We start from the raw sequence: 18,893 nt of genomic DNA, 5'->3' as shown, positions 1-18,893 counted from the left end.
ACATGTATATAAATCGAATTTTCAGAAAACACCAACACTTTATATGGTTCTAATTGATTAAAAACAAAGAAAAGGATGAACATTCTTACCTTGAATGATTCGCAAGTGAAAAGAACGAATTAAACAAGAAGGAAAGCAAGAAATCAAGCACAACTTCACGAAACTTTGAGAGCAAAGAGAGATTGAAAAAAATTAGGGTTTAGAAGTATGAAGAAACAAAAGAAAAAAAGAATTGGGAAAGGTATAAGAATCCCGTCTATTAGCGGGTTCTGTAGCACTTACTCGATCGAGTAAGTTAGGTACTCGATCGAGTGGCCTCTACTCGATCGAGTTGGAGCTACTCGATCGAGTTTTCGATCGTAGTTCCAACTTTTTCGATCTTATAACTCCTGAACTAGATCGAGTAAGGTCTACTCGGTCGTGTAGGCACTCGTACTCAGTCGAGCAAGGATAGGTACATGGTCAAAACTACGGGTTTAGTTAACGGTTCCTGCAAAACTATAACTCGTGTCGATTCCCAAGTATATATGGAAATCGTCACAGGTTATTTCATCCAATCACCACACATTATTACTACTCAAATGTAACATAACTATTTCATCCGAACTTTACACATATCATGCCATCCTATAACAACCATTATGCAAAACCATTTGCTATAATGTCAACTTATACACATATACAATCAACACACTACTTCCCATTTACTTACACATTTGCAAATCCAAATATTAGACTTATGTTTATAGTACACTAAGCATCCATCTAGCAATAACTATCATATCTTACTCAAGTTCGCTACAAATTTCAAACATGTCACGATAATTCATCAACCAGATATCCAACTTAATTATGCCATATCACAAAAGTACTCAACAAATTCATCCATGGCAATTCCAATTACTACTTGACAAACACTATCAACTAGTACAAGACTTACAGCTCATTATTATCATCACATACAAAGACTTACAATTCGTTAATAAACTAGTACGCATACAAAGACTTACAACTCATTATTATCATCACATTATCCAATACTATTATGCAACTATCAGTACTTTCACCATCCTTACCACATCCACATACACTTACACTCAACCACAAACCTTCATAGTTCATCAACACGAATTACACGCACTAAACATTACCATTGATTCCATCACATCTATCGCTAACTTATGCATCATATACATCTATGCACACAATTCCCGACTCGATATCCCCTTACTCAGTTGCTGGCTTAAGCATATTGGGGCCATGATTTTGAAATGAGGGCGCCTACTTACCCAAAATCAAGCATCATCTGGGGCTCCCAACATACATACACCAGGTTCATTTTATTAGACTCGCTACATTCATTGGGCTCATTAGTTACAGGTTCCAAAATCATCGCTCTGATGCCACTTTGTAACACCCCCATCTACCAAGGAGCTTTAACAAGACCTTTCCTAGCAGATAAGGGCGTTACCATCTCGGTTGCCCGAGGACAGTAATAATCAAATACCGATAAAAGAACATTATATTAAATTACAAGTGATTTAAACCAAACAAACGATACAAAGATACAACTCGTGATAACTATAAACTAAGTGAAACTATCTCTACCAAGACTCGTGGTATCCTTGCCCCTCCAAGCACCCAGCTAAGATCTATACACCAACCTGCTAAGACTGACTGCTCACCATAGTAAATCACAGCAGACACAACACAAGAAGACAACACAACAACACCACACAAGGTCAGTAACTGATACGAAAGCAGACACAGCGAAACACAATGATACACACACACCACCACCTCCATCAAACCACACATCTCTGACTTCCCGAAGGTTCAGTTCTGCCAGTGGGGACCGCAACCGTTCCAACCTAAGCCCCGCTCATCATTCCGAGCAATAACTCATGTTCCTTAATATGCACATCCCTTCTGTGGCGGGTTCCACAGAAGGCAAATCAAGGGCGTGAAGCCACTCCCGCAAGTGACCCCACTCAGCCGAGGACGCACCTCGAGAACCATAGACAACCATCTACAATCAACCACACTATACAACAACAAGAGTCAACAACAACCAATCTACACCACTAACAACACCACTAAACAGTTATACAACAACAATAGACACTCTAGACAACCAACAACACTGAGTAGGAAAACCTACCTTTAGCAACCGCAGCGATTCCGCGCACGATCATAAGATAACAAGCAACCACCAAAACCACCTATAACAACCAGCATAACCATCTATTACTACTACTATAATCATAACTAAAATCAAGGGATACGATGATGATGATGACAACATACCTAAGCAAAGCAATGCGGCGACAAGACCGCTACCCGACTCAAGCATCCCATCCCTATGGGGTAACCACTCTCAAAGGCCTCAAGGAGATGAACCATGGTGAAGGAGAAGTGAAATGGCGGCATCTAGCTTTAGGAAGAAAGGAGAAATGATTTGGGGTTTCACGATATATAATTCCCCGCTGAAAACACATTACTAGATCGAGTAGGCAACTTACTCGATCGAGTGGCCTCTACTCGATCGAGTGACTAAGCTACTCAATCGAGTAGCGTCTGCTAGATCGAGTAACAACAACTCCAAAGTGTTATAACGTCACCAGGCTAACTCGTAAGGTTTCCGAAGGTTTATATAGGTGTCTAAGGTCAGTCAACGACGGTCAACGGGTCTCTAAAATGACGAGTATTACATCATCGACCATCCAAAACAGTTGCAAATGTGTTGCAATTCGGCTTCTATTGGCGAACCATCTTCCAAGATGCAAAAGATTTCGTGATAGCTTGCGATGCTTGCCAAAGGACGGGTTTTATATCAAGGAGGCATGAGATGCCTTTAAATGGTATCTTAGAAGTGGAGGTATTCGATGTGTGGGGTATTGATTATCAAGGACCGTTTCCTTCATCAAAAGGAAATCGGTATATTTTGGTCGCCATTGATTATGTCTCTAAATGGGTAGAGGCAATTGCTACTCCCACCAATGATGTCCGTGCCATGATCAACTTATTCAAGAAGATCATAGTCTCGAGATTTGGAGTGCCAATAGCGGTTATTAGTGATCGTCGTACTCACTTTCGTGAGAAACAACTTGATGCTTTATTAGAAAAATATGGGGTATACCGTAGAAGTGGCTTGGCTTACCATCCACAAACTAGTGGCTAAGTAGAGGTTTCTAACCATGAGCTCAAGTCCAAACTTGAGAAAGTTGTTGCCAAATCATGAAAGGATTGGAGTATAAAGATTGATGATACCTTGAGGGCCTACCGAACCGCATACAAGACACCTATTAGTACCTCACCTTATAGGTTGGTCTATGGAAAGGCGTGCCATATACCGGTTAAGATGGAGCATAAAGCTTATTGGGCGGTCAAAGAGCTAAACATGGATGCAAAGTTGAGTGGAGAAAAGCGGTTGTTGCTACCAAATGAGCTTGATGAGTTCCGCTTACAAGCTTATGAGAACTCCAGTCTTTACAAGGAGAGAACAAAGAGATGGCATGACAAGAAGATTTTGAAGAAGGAATTTCAAATCAGTGATAAGGTGTTACCCTTCATTCCCACTACAATCTATTTCCGGGAAAGTTACGATCGCGGTGGTCCGGTTCGTTTACCGTGACAAATGTCAACAAGTTCGGTTCCGTTGAAGTGATGACCACCAATGGCGAAAAAATCAAAGCTAATGGCCATCGTTTGAACGTCTACCATGTGAATGTGATCGTTGGAGTAGTAGAGAAAGTGACCATTCATCCTCTACTTATGGAAGCTTAAATCGACACAAGCTTCTAACGTCGTGCAGGACGTTAAACCAGCGCTTCTTGGGAAGCAACCCAAGCTTTTATTTTTATTTTTTTATTTTTCGCAAATTTAATGTTTTTTAGATTTAGAAATAATCACTAGACTTGACGGTGTTTTGTTTTGTGATTTATAGGTGAATAAAGAAGAAAAGAAAGCTCAAAGAGGATATTCACACGTCCCCATGCTAGCAACACCGTTCGGGGACATAACTTTCAGAAATGGGACGACATTACACAATACGGATTAAGAAAGTCAAAACGAGCTGGAGACGGTCAACCCGATCGGGGTGGCCAGCCCCAATCAGGGTCGTAAGTTTCTTTTTTTTTCGCCTTTGTTTGATAGTAGGTAAAAACAAAACAAAAAAGAGAATCATTCTTCATCAAACCCGACGGTACTACTCTTCCTCTCCTCTCATTTTCTTCTTCACTTTCTTCACCTAAAATCACTTTAAAACACCATTTCCATCATCATTTTACAAGATTTGTTCATCCTTTAACATCACCAAGTAAGTATTCATCTCCTTTCTCTTTGATTTCATCCATTCTAATCAATTTAATCAACTTTATCAAACCCTAACTCAAATTGGGGGAAATTGATTTTGTGCTTTTTTATGCTAGAAATTGATTAAATTGTGTTCTATTAATGTTTATAGGATGAATTAGTTAATTCATTTGTTCTATTATACTTGTTTGTATGGATTTTTGTTTGTCTTAAGATGAATTTTTGTCATAAATTTCAGAAATGGCATCTAGAAAAGCTACTACCCAAGGTGCTACAAAGAGAAGGATAGGTGGTGCGGAGTCCTCCCGAGCTGCGGAGGATGTAGAAATGCAAGATACACCGGAATGGCATGATCCCACATTTTCCCAAGTCATCTTCAATAGTAAAAAACAATGGGATAATTGGGTTATCTTTAGAGCCAAAGGTATGAAAGCTACTAAATTCATCAATCAAGCTTCTTTGAAAAATATTGGTATTGAGAAAAATGTTAAAGACTTGTTTAAGAATCTTGATAAAAAGGCTTGTTACACCATGAATTATAAGACCTTCCCCGAACTCACCCTTGAGTTTTTGAGTTCTTTTGAGTTTCATAAATCTAAAAGAAGGACTTTATTCATGGTGTAAGTTTTCGGTTGTTCAATAATGACTATACATTGACTTTAGCGGAATTTGCCGAAATATTTCAATTGAAACATGAAGGCTTACATATTGACTCCCCCGAATATTACAACCCCAAAATAACATGGCAATCCATTTCTCACTGCCCCTTTGTTGATTGGGATCATGTCCCTCATCAATATATTCTCTACCCCGAAATTCGCATTTGGCAAAGGTTTATGGGGTGGACATTCTTTGGTAGAAATGAGCCTCACTCGGTCAGGAAAATAGAGGTTGAAATTTTGGGTGCTTTCTTAATGTTAATGGTGATGAAAAATGGGGGATAAATATCCCTTACCACATTGTAGTGCATTTGACCAAACAATGTAACCAGAAAAATAGTGCTATTGTCATGGGTGGGTTTGTTACTAAAATTGCTCATAATTTATGCCGTTTTAACCAAAGAGACCACCGACATGCGTCCTTTGGACGCTACTAGGGAAAAGGGGGATGGACTTGATTATGAATATTTTCTATCTTGCAATTGGTTTAGAAACTCTCATCCACACATAATTTGGAAAATTGGTAGTAATGATTCTATTAGTCTACCGGATGAGAAAAGTGAACTAAAAGCTTTAGTACATACCAAACCCCGTCGTGGAAATGCCCCATTTACACCCACCACCTATCTCTTGCCTCTAAGAGAAGAGACACCCACCACCATTGAGCGGCGTGCAAGAGGTCAACCCTCTCAAGCACACCATTCCATCTCTAGCATAGACATGATGGATATGATGCGAGACCTTAGTCTTAATGTTAATGCCATCCGTGATGATCAAAGACTTGCATTCCATCCTATTAATGACCATTTTGCTAGACAACGGATAATCCGACCCGAGCGACAACATCCATCATTCTATAACTATCCCCCGGGTGGATTCCCTTCTTCTTCTAGTTATCATGCAAGTACTTATGCTCCTAGTCCGGATTTTTGTGGTTCAGATTATGGAGTAGAGGCATTCAATGGAGGTTATGGTGGCTATGGTGGTTATGGAGGATATAGTAGTTATGGAGAAGGACGTGGTAGTGGACAAAATATTGGTGAATATGTCACTCCTCTCCAAAGGGATGAACCAAGTGGTAGTGGTCACCAAGATGATGCATCGGGAAGTGGTAGTGGTAAAGCAAAGAAAGGTAGGAAGGGCTTCGATTTTTTGCCCTTTTCTTAAATTGTTGATGAATGGAAGAGTCCCCCGTATGTATACTAGCTTGGGGGAGGGGGGGGGGGCTAGCTAGTCTAGTAAGTGTTACTTCCTTTGCATTTTAGTTTAATTTCTGACAACGCATTAAATTTAACCTCTTGTCTTTCTTGTTTATGTGCTTTGAGCCATTTTTATGGTTTGGTTGGTTGCTTTGTATGTTGGCACATTGAGGACAATGTTGTGTTTAGCTTGGGAAGGGGGGGGGATTGCATTTGCATTGTAGTATAGTTTGCATTTAGGAAAAATCTGAAAATTTTGAGAGAATTGTGTTGCTTTTTGCTTCTAATGCTCCATTTAGCATACTTTTGTCATGAAAATTGTGTTTTATGCTCTCTTGCTTATGCTAATGATAGTTTATAGAAAATTATTCTTTCTTATTTGATGGGATAATTACTACATGGGGATGTCTTGACATATTAGGTGGAAGATAAAAATTGAACCATTAGGCATGATCTTGACTTTTGGCAAGCTAAAAAATGGTAAGGTAGAGCCTCCTTGGACCGGTACATCTTTTTCCGGTCTCACTTAAGTGAGTATAGGTCTCCTTATGGTGTGTGTTATATCAATGACGCACAAGTATTGTTTTTATTTCATCTTTTATGAGCATTACTTTCATTATATGCTTGCTTTTGAAGCCATTCACATAGACTTTGTTGCTCATTTCTAGCCCCTCCTTACACATGTTTACATCTTATCTATCTACATTATACTTGCCTACCTTGTTAAGCTATTAGCTTTATCATTGGTGTTAGGGTGCTCATTTGCGATATGCTTAATTTTTGGTCTTTGTGAGCTTGGTTATGCCGGATTTGCTATTTTCCGGAATTGGTTAATGAAAAAAAGAAGTGAAAAAGGAGTCGTGAAGAAGAAAAAAAATGAAAAATGAAGATACAAAAGATGTGAAAAAGATGTGGAAAAAAGAATGAAAAAAATGAATGAAAATAATGAAAACGAAAAAAGAAGCATGAATTGTATTGAGAAAAAGAAGAAGAAGTGAAATTAAGAAAATCCTCATGTTTTATTATCATCTTTTGGAGAGTTTTCTTATGGTTTGCATTGAAATTTTTGGATTTAGTTTTGGGATTGAGCATCCTTTCATTTGGTTATTGCTAGCTTGACTTAGCTCCACATAACCATAATTCATATGATCCTCTTTCTTACCCATTACAAAATTGCCTTCTTCTACACATTTGGCTTCTTTTACGTGCTTGCATTTTGATTATTTTTGACTTGTGATTTGAAATATCTACCATATTTGATTGCGGGCACACTCTCATGATTCGAGGATAGGTGAGTGCTACTCACATAAAAATCCTTTCACATATAATGAGTATTGAGTGAATCGTGAGAGTCCAAAGTCAAAAAGATCATGTAAGGGCCGAAAACTTCTTCATAGTCATTCATGCTACGCCGTCATGTAAATCTCATCCTTGTTTTTGCATTATCCTTATGCCCATGTTGTTTCGGGTTTTGAAACTTTATGCTTTAGCTTGTTTTAGGATATTGCAATTGATGGGATATGGTTTCTTGCTTAGGGACAAGCAAGAGCTTAGTTTGGGGGAGTTTGATGTGTCCATTTTATATATGATTTTACCCCCTTATTTTAGCTCTATTTTACATATAATTTGCACTAATATTAGCCTTGTTCTAGTTGTTTTTGCTTGTTTTCATTGTGTTTTGTTGGAAATTAAGCTTTTAGTAGCTTTTTGTGACACCCCCATACTCCAAGTGCCTTACCAGGACCATTAAGGTATAAAAACGTCAGCATCTCGGTTACCCGAGGCAATGATAATCAAATGACAATGAAGAAACATAATTTAAATAACAATATAGTTTAAAGTGATTACATGATCAAAACCAAAACTGTTAAACTGAAATACAAGGTTCTCAGACGGTCTACTAATAAAACTGTCAAAACTGTAAAACATCGTCTGACGCAGCGGAAGACTTCTAACTGCCACGTGATGAGTTATCCCAGCTATCCTATACGCGTCATATCATACCTGCTCAATAACTGCTCACCACCCCCGAATGGATCACCACAGTTTTTAAAACATTAAACGGGGTCAGTATTAATTACACAATCAAAGTCACACTAAAAAAATCATAGAAACAGCTCACACACAATCCCAGTCTCCATCTCCAATCACCTCATAACTGACTACACACTAAAGTGTGTAGCCCTGCTAGAGTACCCATCGTAACAGATACTCCTCGCCGCCAGTGGGGGACCGCAGCCGTTCCCACCTAAGCCCCGCTCATCTCCATCGAGCGATAAACCCATGTTCATCAATGTGCACATCCCTCCTGTGGCGGGTTCCACAGGAGGCGAATCAAGGGCGTGAAGCCACTCCCGCAATGACTCCACTCAGCCAGGGACGCACCCCGAAGAACACAGACAGATAGTCAACGACAATAAACAACAACCGTCACAACACCAACAATTACCAACAACCAATTCCAGTACGATAATTACTAAATAACAATAACAATCACCACACAATCATGTAACTAATACTGAGTAGGGAAAACCTATCTGGAATGCAACACAAACAGCAAACAATCTAGCCGCTCTCTCAAAACCTTTCCTCTACGAACCCTCCTCCTATACACATAATCATACAATCACTACTACATCAACATAAACATAGAAAACCCCCAATCCCAAAATTAGGGTTTAAACAACCTTAACCAAATGCTATAAAAATGGTACGTAGGACTTACCCTTGACGCAAGGATCACAATGATACAAAGAACGATGAAATCCGACCTCTCTAGCTCCGGTATTTGCCAATAATGCGAATAGGAAGAACAAGGTAGTTTGCAATCTCTTTTGAGTGTATTAGGTTTATAAAAAGTGTGTATGAAAGATGACGGCGTAATATAAATACTAATTCGCATTATTAACAAAACCCGTCGAGATATAACCCGTTAACCGACTTACTCGATCGAGTAACTAACATACTCGATCGAGTGCCACTTACTCGATCGAGTACCAAGGCTACTCGATCAAGTACCCTACAGGCAGAACACTGATTCGTAAATCAAAACATGCTTACTCGACAGAGTAAGCCCCACTCGATAGAGTACCCAGAGACTCATAAAACCGTAGTATTACAGTCTTCCCTCCTTAAAAAGAACTTTGTCCCCGAAGTTCAACCCATACTCAAAACAAATACACAAACTCAACCAAGACACAACAACATAGCTAAGAAGTCAAACGAAAACCCAACCTATAAAACATGAACTCTCAACACCAACTCCACCAACTACGTCTACCTCCACAACATGACTCATGATATCGTATCCACCACATTATAGCCTCTCTCGACACTAACTCCATACACTAGAAACTACCATCCACAAACGCTGCTAGCTCCGTTTCACTAACATATTATCCACCAGCAAATCCAAAACAAAGACACCCATAAACATCAAACATAATGTTACATTCTACCACCCTTAAAAGGAACTTCGTCCTCGAAGTTTACTCACACTCATAACATCATCATCTAACTGTCAACACTATTGAAATATTCTCCCATTCTTAAACATCGAACTACTACAAGCACGGTCATGACCTTTAATAAAATCAATCAAAATAAATATCCATCCTTTATGCTACACCAACACTCTACTTCCAATTATACTGCCATATGCTCAACCATCAAAATCACTTTTATCGCATCTTACTCCTCTTAAGATAAATTTTACGTCCTCGTAACTCACTAATACTAAATCCTATCTAATTCTTCTCATTATCCCCATCACCACCGTTGTCAAAGATAACCACCTATAATCTAAACACTCGCCATGCATATATCTAAGGCTCTCTTACTTAAACAATTCTCATTCTTCAATTCACTCGTTACACCACCTAACCTATACCTCAAAATCTTTAGCTTAACCAAAACTTCATTTGTTCCCTATTACTGCCAAAACGACATAATCCTCTATACCTGCACCTATCTCCATACTCATAACTCACGATCCACAATTATTACATGCACTCACACTAGATCCTCAAGTTCTTTTCTTTCATTACCGCAAAACTCATACATAACATAACATGACACTAATTCCCAACACCCTACACTCACTGTCTCAACGAAAGATTATGAACCACCTGCAGCTTTCAGATCATTACCACACATGTTCTACGAATCACTTGTCATGACTATGTGCACCAATGCCTCATCTACAACAAGATCAACTGTACTATAACAACTTCTGCCAACTGTGTCCCATCAACAGAATATCACTATACTATGACAACAACGAAAATATATACAACTCTCTTTCATACCATATTCTACCCTCACTCCCAAGCTAAAACTAGCAAGAAACATCAACAAACAAAACAATAGTCTATATATCTAACCGAAACTCACAAGTAACAACAGTAAATAAACAACAATCTATGTATAACTGATATGTACTTTCGAAAACTCGTATCGTAATCATCCCGCCTACTCCACCACAACCGGTGACGGCATCGCAAGACCGCCACCAACAGCCGCACCGTAGCACGAAAATACCTGCATCACAACACGAAGTACCGTGCCCGGATCACCACCCGAGGCACAACAACCACATCGATAGACATCACAACCACATACAATTCCCACAAACATTGATTCAGTATAACTTTCCGGACAAGAAAACTTACTCAAAACTGCTTTAATAAATCACAACACAACATATTATGTGGAATAAACAGACAAGAATCTCATGAACATCATTCTTACCATTTCACGGAATACACATGTATTATAAATACACATACAATTATAACTAGCCATGCCAGATCAATCAAATTATTACCATTTTTTATTTATTTATTCAATTAGGTTACCGTACTCAACATATAGAAAATGCAGATAACAACTTTATAATTATCACACCATACTACTTCTTGTGAGGTCAGAACCTCACACAAACATTTATACACATCATAGACCCGTAATCACATCCAACTAGTCAATCATGATCACGTAAGTTACCACCTGATAAAGGTTACCTCTTGATTGAGCTTAACTCGTATGCCCCTCATAACACATTCTTCCATTCACATAACCAGCACCTTCTGCCATACATAACCATACAACTAACACTCACTACCAGGAACCGCCTTCTAAGACTACGTCTTATACTTCCTCACAACCATACATATCAATCCGGTCTCTATAAAATCAACCTCTTTAGATTGGCCATCTTTCCTATTTATCATCACCCTTAACCACTAGTGACAACACCTCCACATTACCACCGTTCATACATCAAACCTCTTACACTTATCTTTAAACATCACGATTTCTTTCCTATCTTTGGTTATCATCACAAATAACGAACATCAAATACATCAACAAAAATCACCTCAACACTATTTCAAATTCCATCCTTAATTGTATCGTCACCCGACTGACCACCAAGATCTCAATGGTGCAATTACCCAACTTTTACTTTACTTAATTCCTCGAAACTTATGATTATCATGTCGTCCTAGAACTCCTATATAACTGTTAACTCAAATCCTCATGATAGTATTATAAATCTCGACGATTCCTTACTTTTATATCACATAACTCCGGTGAACATTTTCCTAGTTTTACTCCCCTCATTCTTTTCTTTTTACACTCGACAAATGCAATTAACCATTCAACTCCTTATCACTTCTACCTAACTCTTTAGTGCTCCTATTACCTTCTCGTTGCTCCAAAACTAACATCTCACTATTTCATATCGATATCATCTCACTCTTTCTTACCATAGATATTCTCTTATTATGCTATCACTCACCCTTGCCCACTAATCTATCCATAGAATCAACGTTTACTTGTTCAAACAATTGCATCTCCCTTTTTACATCTCTAAAAATCAAAATTCATTTTATACCGTTAATTGCTCAAGGAAATTATACATTAGTTTCATCTCTTGATAACACAAATTCCCAAACTCACTCACTATCTGCAAATCCACGTCGCGACATGTCTCCACTAAGTTCACTATATACCACTCTTCTCAATTCCTCTAAAACGACCTTTCAATACATATATCCTTAACCCACACGATTTCCTAACCATCTCCCTCCATAATTCCTCACACATCTCAAGTTGCCACCATCCACATCCTTCCTTTCAATCTTTTCATTCTCGCGTTCCTTAGAATCCCATCATCCCTTGTCCATATTTACTTACTTTTACATTACTCAACACAAAATCATATCACTCATCTCTTCTCACAAAACCTGCTCCATGCCTTAATAAGCCTTACCAATCCTTCTTTTCTTTTCCACTGCCTATCACAACCGCATATCACTCATGTCCTCCCCACCGAACTCACACTCGCCACAAGTGCCACTCTTTACATCATAAGATTGGGTAACTTACGCATCAGGACCATTACATACGTAAAAAAATGCATAACGAAGTAAAATAACACATTTGAATCAAACATAATATGCAACGAAGTCAAAATATAAGCATATGACCCAAAACAGGGGTCACTAGATCGAGTACAGGCCACTCGATCGAGTGAGTGACTTACTCGATCGAGTGGGTGAAGGTCATAAGCACGTAAAACAAATTACTAGGGCTACTCGATCGAGTAACAAGAGGTGCACTCGATCGAGTGGGGGCCACTCAATCGAGTACCTTACGCATTTCTCAGCACTGTCCATTTTTCGTAAACGGTCATAACTCACTCGTTTCTTGGTCGTTTTGAGCGTGTGACCTATCATTAAAATAGTAAAAGAACAAGCTATCACCTATAATTGGAATCACCTCAAAATCATTTATGAATCTCAAGTTATAACAGTTTAAAGACAACTTTGTTGAAATCAGACGACATAACTATTTGACTTTTACTTCCAAACAACTTAAACAACAAGGTAAACAAAAACAACTCAATACTCATAAAGCCTCTATCCCAAACCACATGTTACTATCTTCAAAAGCCAAGCAAAAAATAACTCAATCCACATATATCATCCAACTTACCAATCACATATTACCCCCATGTTTTTATTATATAACCTTACGTAAACAAAATCACAAATATATGACATCAAGTCCCCTATTCACATATTACTAGCATAACAACATTATGAAATAACTTCCATTACATAACATGCTTAATCATAAATCATATTATCATGCAAGAATTATTCATCTTTTTCCACCAATTATTCATTCTCTTACTCAAACTTTCAGCTATATAAACTCGTACAACACTACAAACAACATATATATATATATATATATATATATATATATATATATATATATATATATAGGAATGGGATCATGTGAGGATACACTATCATTTTGAGGATTGAGGATTTGTTACAATATCACAAGTTGTTCAATACAATATCAGAGGTTATTCGATAAAATATCACGAAAAAAACACCTGTGCAAAAAAAAATTTTTTTTTTTGGCAAAGGTCAAATTTTTCGTGATATTGCATTGAAGAACTTGTGATATTGTATTCACTAATCCTCAATCCTCAAATATTTAGGAGTTCTCACCGGATCCCGACTCTATATATATATATATATATATATATATATATATATATATATATATATATATATTTTTTCCTATATAGGAAAAATTTATGAGAATAGTCCAACCTATAGGCCATATTCCACTATTAATCCCAATTTTAATTAATCCCACAATAAATCTAACTCTTTCTCCACTTATTAAAGCCTAAACGTTCCCGCTTTTTTACCTGTTTTGTCCGGTTAAGTTAATCGTGGGGCCTAAATTTTTTCTTTTTCTTGTTTTCCAACTATTCTTCTTGCTTGATCATCTTCATTTTCGATTTTTCTAGTTGATTTTACTCATCAAATTTCTTGTTGATTTTTCTGCTTGATTTTACTCGTTGAAGTTCCTGTACATTTTTCGATTTTTCCGAATTATTTTACTCATTAAATTTACCGATAGTTATTTCAATCTATTTTTATCTTTTATCCCTCAACCAAGGTAAGAATAATTTAATTTGTTTTTTCTATTTTTGATTGATTTACAATTATTTGTCTTTTACTCGCGTTTCTCTAAATTTATCAATTTGTTCATTTTCGATTTTGTTTTTCAATTATACTCATTATCGTCATTGTTGCTAGTTAAATGAAAGCCTGATTTGTTTAATTTAATGTGATAAAAAAATTCTGATGTAAAGTGTGAGACACAATTTATTCATTTTCGATTTTCGATTAGTTGCTTAGTCATTGTGATTGTAAAAGGCTAGTGCATTTTCAGTGTTCCTCCATAAAATTTGTGCATTTTAGGTGATTTCAGAAAGTGTGTTTTTGTGGCAAGAAACCTCGCCTATTTTGAATCTATGACATAGGCTTTTTGAACCTTGCGTGTATAAGTTCTGAACCTATGGCAAAAACTTTCTGAACCTTTCGTACTTAAGCCGTGAACTTTTGATATGTACATCATTACGTGCCTTTGTGATAATTCAACAATATACATGTTATATATAAGATGAACAAAGCAATTTTCATATAAATTCCTTTTAAATATAATTTGAAAATTAGTATTAAAAGAGTCATAAATCCTCAGTAAAACATGAACTAAAATGATCTCATTTGACATCTAAACATTCAAAAAAAAAGTGGAAGATGATTTTTAGTACATAGAAATGTCAAATCAAGACATATAAGATGAACACTTATTTCGCCATCGTCAATTAATCTTCATTTTGTGAATCTGATTCTTCATACCCAATGCTTTCTCATTTGGTAAAATGGCAATCCTCTGAATCTTTGCTACAAATGTTCCGTACTTGAGGTACAAAGGTTCTGAACTTTAGGTACAAAGGTGCTGAACTTGAGGTTCTCACGGTTCTCATGTAAATGAGGTTCTCATAGGATCTCAACCCGATATATATATATATATATATATATATATATATATATATATATATATATATATATATATATATACAGATCCTGGATCCGGTGAGACCGCTAATTATGGCGAGGCGGCCTGCCTCACTAAATTCCTTCATTAATCCTTCATTTATGGACTAACTTCCTATTATTCATTGGGCTGAAAATTGAGGGGACATTCTAAATCTTTTCATTTAGCCCAAAATACTTTCTCTCACTAAAATATTAAATCATACAAAAGCCCAATTACACCCTATCTCTCTAAAATATACAAACAAAATCGTTTTCCTGAAATTTCTTCAACAGGCAAGCTCCCGTTCGTTCAACGAAAATTCTTAAGCAAAGCTCATCAATTTGTTCATCGATTGTTCGTGGATTTCATCAAAACAACATTCAACAACGTTGATTCAAGTAATTTCAGAAGAAAATTCGATTAATTTTCAGGTAATTTCATAATTTTGATCAAAATTGAGTATATTCATACAATTCTGTCAATTCACTCATAATTTGATGATATCAGGTTCGAACTTTAACAAATTGAATGATTTCTTAAATAGAACATTCAAATTTGACAAATATTTTGAGCGATTTTCTTTTTCTCGCGATTTCGTAGTACTTACTACATTGTTTTTGTCGATTTTGCAGCTCTAATTGCTATGGAGATTGTAGATAACACAATGATTGATGATAATAGTACTATTGAATCGGGTATATCGTTTTTTGTTTAATTATTGTAAAATCTCATGTTTTCTGATTCAATTTGCATTTATCAAAATTTCTGCTCGCGATTTGACCAATATTTTGATCGATTTTGTATTTCGGTTTTTTTGCAAGGTTTAGTTTATGAATTCAGTCGATTTTGTGAATTCAGGACCTAATTATGTGACTGTAAGAGTTGGTTGACTGACTCTTGAAGATGATATTGAGTTGATTTATGAATTGAGTCGATAAAATGTAATACTCCGTATGTGCTAGCAAATAAGTATTTCTGTTACTTTTTTGGTGAATCTCAGACCTTGTTTTGGTGAATCTCAGACCTTGTTTTGTGAATCTGAGACCTTGTTTAGTGAATCTCAGACCTTACTCAGTGAATCTTAGCAAATAAGTATTTCTGTTACTTTTCTAAGCTCTTTTCTTTTTTTGGTGAATCTCAGACCTTGTTTTGTGAATCTAAGTTTTTGTTTAGTGAATCTTAGAGCTTGTTTTCTTTATTTGTGATCCTCAGACCTTGTTTTGTGAATCTTGAGGCGTAATTTGTGTAACTCGAAGATAATATTCTGATTATTTATAAATCACCTATTCTTCTCTCTTCCTTCATTTGTGAATCACAGACCTTACTTAGTGAATCTTAAGCCTTGTTTTGTGAATGTGAGATGTGACTTTGTGAACCTTTTATCTTCTTAGGTGTTGATTCACATGTAAACAACAACAACTCAGAGGGTAGTGTGACGCCTCGTATCAGTTGCAGCGAGGTTCCTTGCTCTAATGTTGGTTCTGGTCAGGGTGGTGAGGGTTCTACTACTATCTTAACAACCTCTACAATGCCAACTATTTCCACATCTACTACTCTGGTAACTTACACACTGGGTGGCACTGAGCAATGGATAAGTAGGATTGAAGAGAATTTTACACCCGTGGTTGGCAAAACATTTGTGGACTTAGAGAGTCAGCGATGTTGTTCTATAATATTTATGCTATTGCTTGTGGGATCGAAGTAAGGCAGTCTTCAACCAAGAGGTTTAAAGATGGTATTATTCGAACAAAATGCATGGTTTGCCATCGTGAAGGTTTTAATAAGAGGAAAAGACGTCCTCCCCAAGCTGATGCAAAAACAACAACCGTTGAAACTGGTGACAAAACAAAAGCTGGTGTAATAAGTGGAAATAGAAAAACAAAAGCTGCTAAAACCAGTACGAAAAAGGGTGGAGTTGCAGGTGATGAGGAGGCTGAGAGTTCCAATAAGAAAAGTGGCACAAGAATAACTAAAATTAAAAGGTGGGGCTGTGAAGCAATGATAAAATTCATGTTCCATGAAAAAATGTACAAGATTGAACAATTCCGTGAGGGTCACAATCATCCAGTGACACCGGTCAAAAATAGGGAATTCGGGAAACTTGCAGACAATATAAATCATCTAAATGAATATCATAAACAATTGATCATTCAAAATTCGAGATTGAATGTCGAGGCTAGTTTAACATACAACTTATGCAAGGAACAAGCAGAGGGTTTCGAAAATGTGGGTGCTTCCGTTATGCAGTTCAAGAATTCCAAAGAAATGTAAAGTGTCTACTTAATGGTAAGGATGGAGATATGTTAATCTCTCGTTTAGAAACTCTTAGAGAAACAAAAGGGTTGGTATTTGCATACGAAACTGATGCTGACAATGCTTTGACAAGAATTTTTTGGACGAATGTGGATTCCATCAGATGTTACACATTGTTTGGTGATGCTATGTCATTTGATCCAACCTATGGAACGAACAAATATAACATGAAATTCGCGCCTTTCACTAGGATTGACAATCACAAAAAGTCAATAACATTCGGATGCGCTCTTTTAGACCATGAAGATGATAACTCATTTATTTGGGCATTTCAGCAGTTTCTGAAAGCAATGGGTAGCAAAGAACCCAATTACATCATCAGTGACCAAGATGCCGGAATAATAAATGCAGTTCAAGGTGTGTTTGGAATATCTTACTTTTGTGAAACTGGTTATTTATTTGGTGAATCTAGGAACATTATTTGTTAATCTTGTTGTTTATTTGCTGCTCTGTCTATAAGCGGCATCTTCAATTTGGTTTAGTTTTTGAATGCTAGAGGTTATACTATGAATCTAGTAGGTAGTATTGTGAAACCTGGACCTCAATGTTGTGAATCCTGGAACTTATCTTGTGAAATTGGAACATAAAATTGTGAAACTAGGACCTGAATCCAGCATTAAGTATTTTTATCATTTCAGACCTTATTTTGTGAATCTCAGAGCTTTTTTTGTGAAACTTAGAACTTAATTTGTGAAACACAAAGAAAATATTCATAAACTTGGTCATAAGTTGTTGAAATCACCTATTTTGTTATTTGTCTTATCTTGTGAATCTGAGACCTTGTTTTGTGAATCTTAAAGCTTGATTTGTGACCATAGAAAATAATACTCTGACAATAGATAATGTGGATTTTGTGACTTGCAGATGTGTTCAAAAAAGCAAGACATCGCTTTTGCATGTGGCACATTATGAAGAAAGTAACAGACAAGGTTGGGAGCACAATTTGCAAAGAGACTGATTACTTACGTCGTTTTAACAATGTTGTCTAAAGCGAGGACTTGGAGCCTGAGGAATTTGAAGAGAATTGGGCTAAGGTCATTAACGACTTCACGTCAGAAGGAAATAAATGGTTGACTGGCAAGTTTGCGGAACGAGAGAAGTGGATACCTGCTTATTTTAGGAATGTGCCTATGGGTAACATTTTCAAAACCACACAAAGATCAGAGAGTTCGAATAGTTTCTTCAAGAGATTTGAAAATAAATATGGGACTCTTGTAGAATTTTGGATGAGATTTGAGAGTGCCATGGACCAATAAAGGCACAACCTACAGCTTCTTGAAGCACAGAGCGAAAACTCAATGCCTGAAACCCTATTCGGGTCAAACTGGGAGGCACATGCAGTCAAGGTCTATACACATGAAGTGTTCTTCGACTTCCAACAGGAGATTAAGTTTTCGGTAAATGCGTGTAGTGTTAGTGGATACACCTCACCGGATCCAGTAACTAACTTTGAAGTTTCAATTGTTGAGGACGCAAACAAGCGAAAGAGATA

General features: G+C 36.9%; 2 protein-coding genes across 2 annotated transcripts; both read left to right on the top strand.

The window, feature by feature from the left end:
• The first annotated feature begins 2,848 nt into the window (after positions 1-2,848).
• LOC141629622 (uncharacterized) lies at positions 2,849-3,181 on the top strand. Its single transcript, XM_074442597.1, has one exon. The coding sequence runs from the start codon at positions 2,849-2,851 to the stop codon at positions 3,179-3,181; it is 333 nt and encodes a 110-aa protein (XP_074298698.1).
• A 14,207-nt stretch (positions 3,182-17,388) lies between these two features.
• On the top strand, positions 17,389-18,390 carry LOC141629621 (protein FAR1-RELATED SEQUENCE 5-like). Its single transcript, XM_074442596.1, has 2 exons — positions 17,389-17,758; positions 18,266-18,390. The coding sequence occupies exons 1-2, from the start codon at positions 17,389-17,391 to the stop codon at positions 18,388-18,390; spliced, it is 495 nt and encodes a 164-aa protein (XP_074298697.1).
• The last annotated feature ends 503 nt before the right edge of the window (positions 18,391-18,893 follow it).

Source organism: Silene latifolia, chromosome Y, assembly GCF_048544455.1.
Source record: "Silene latifolia isolate original U9 population chromosome Y, ASM4854445v1, whole genome shotgun sequence".
Lineage (NCBI taxonomy): Eukaryota > Viridiplantae > Streptophyta > Magnoliopsida > Caryophyllales > Caryophyllaceae > Silene > Silene latifolia.
This window is presented reverse-complemented; position numbering and strand designations above follow the sequence as displayed.

Excerpts from the sequence above, each read along its gene's own strand:
- LOC141629622 (XM_074442597.1), top strand. The coding sequence starts at position 2,849 with ATGCCTTTAAATGGTATCTTAGAAGTGGAGGTATTCGATGTGTGGGGT.
- LOC141629621 (XM_074442596.1), top strand. The coding sequence starts at position 17,389 with ATGTTAATCTCTCGTTTAGAAACTCTTAGAGAAACAAAAGGGTTGGTA. Across the intron at positions 17,759-18,265 it reads AATAATAAATGCAGTTCAAG|ATGTGTTCAAAAAAGCAAGA; the intron begins GTGTGTTTGGAA and ends TGTGACTTGCAG.